Source organism: Neltuma alba, unplaced genomic scaffold (assembly GCF_004799145.2).
Source record: "Neltuma alba isolate B1F8T4 unplaced genomic scaffold, ASM479914v2 tig00004369_pilon, whole genome shotgun sequence".
In the NCBI taxonomy this organism is placed as follows: domain Eukaryota; kingdom Viridiplantae; phylum Streptophyta; class Magnoliopsida; order Fabales; family Fabaceae; genus Neltuma; species Neltuma alba.
Window position 1 is genome coordinate 103,033 of NW_021633678.1, and position 1,667 is coordinate 104,699.

The window sequence follows — 1,667 nt, forward strand, 5'->3', positions numbered from 1 at the left end:
TATCTGCAGTTCTTTTTTTTTTTAAAAAAAAAAAATCTTTCTTTTGTTTTTTTTCCGAATTAAAAGAGCAAACACTAATGGCCTACAAAATCTTTGGTTTTTTGTTGTTGTAATCTTTCTACCATAGACTCCAAAACAAAGGGCAGAAACACGATTATTTTATCTGAAAGTCTAGAACATAAAGTATGTTTCAACACTTATTAAAGTCGGATCTCTTCAAGTAGTTTTCCAACATGACCTTTCTACCTGATCAAACTAGTCAAGGGAGAGAAAGCAAAGTTTCAGTGTAGGGAGTTGCTAAGTAATAATAGGAGCTGGAAAAACAACAATAATATTGACGGCGCTCTGGCTTTTCTTGGGTGAAATATTGACGACGTTCTTGCAATTCTCCCTTCTCATTCCATTTTGATAATCTTATATGGCCATCCCCTCCAACAAGTTGACCATCTTTGGTGAAGCACAGGGGGAATATGTTGTCCAGAAGCTTACTATAAGACAAAGAGAAAAACTTAGTCCAAGATGATTTCACCCCGTACTCTCTCATCATCCATATCTCATCGTGACCGTTCATTCCCACCAAGACAGTGAGGCATCCTTCAAGTACGCGCAGATCATACATTACTTCTACGAAATCACAATCACGTCCAAAGGGCGTAGGAATCTCTCTTAAACTCTTTGTTGTTATATCAAATGCTATAATTTCTATGTCAGATGGAGTCTGAACAAGCCAATGAACAGCATTGTTTAAGAAGAAACCAACGGTTGATGGACTACAATAACCGACGCTAAATTGGCCATGTTCTTCCCATGAGTTGGTTCTAATAGAGAAGACTTCAAAATCTAAAAGATGAATACCAGATGAAGGTGGATCCTTGTATTCCGATGCGAGCACTATTAAGTAGTCATCGGCCAACTCATCATAACAAAAGCCATATAGGGTTCTGATATTGTGTTTTGAAGGAGGTAGAGGAATTTGTTTGCAGATCCTTGTGGAGGGATTCAAGAGAAAAACTTTGCGCTCATTTATAGGCTTAAGAAACACAAAGCCTCGGCAAGAAGCCGTCATGAAATCGCGATCAGCGTATGATTTGAAAAGGGGAAGGTCGAGTTTCACAATAGCAGAATCGTCATGGAGGGATAAGTTGAAATCTATGGATAGGATTTCTGGACCATTTGTGTAAAGGATTCGATTTGGGTGTTGTTGGGAAGATTGTTGAAAATGGAGTTTTGCAAAGTAGGGGTCAGAGATGAGAGAGAGCCATGACTTGGACAAACACTTTAGGCGCATGAGAGATTTGATGGGCAAGCGAACAAGGATTTTCAGTTTCAAATCATTGGGAAGATTGTCCATGGTTTTGTGACAAGGAAGGAATGAGAGGGATTGTATTTGATGATGGGATTAAGGTTTTCAATTTTGTAAAAAGATGATTCAAATAAATGAACATGATTAGTTATTAGGATATGGTCAAAACTAAAAGTAGATCCAAAATTATATGGCGCTACTGGTAATCTCCAACTCCTTTTTACGTGGTTTGTGGCGGCTAGCTTGATATGCATATGTGGCGTAAGTGTAACAAGATGTGGTTCTTAAATATTAGGAAAATGCTCATTAAAATTTAATATGGACGACTAAGATTTAATTTTTTATATTTTTGTTTTTTTAAATA

General features: G+C 37.2%; 1 protein-coding gene across 1 annotated transcript; it reads right to left on the reverse strand.

The window, feature by feature from the left end:
* Positions 1 to 259: 259 nt before the first annotated feature.
* On the reverse strand, positions 260 to 1,351 carry LOC114744455 (F-box/kelch-repeat protein At3g06240-like). The gene has a single exon (XM_028932626.1). It carries the CDS (start codon positions 1,349 to 1,351, stop codon positions 260 to 262), a length of 1,092 nt encoding a protein of 363 aa, XP_028788459.1.
* Positions 1,352 to 1,667: the final 316 nt, after the last annotated feature.

What these genes read in the sequence shown, in the direction of transcription:
- LOC114744455 (XM_028932626.1), bottom strand. Translation starts at nt 1,351, where the DNA reads ATGGACAATCTTCCCAATGATTTGAAACTGAAAATCCTTGTTCGCTTG.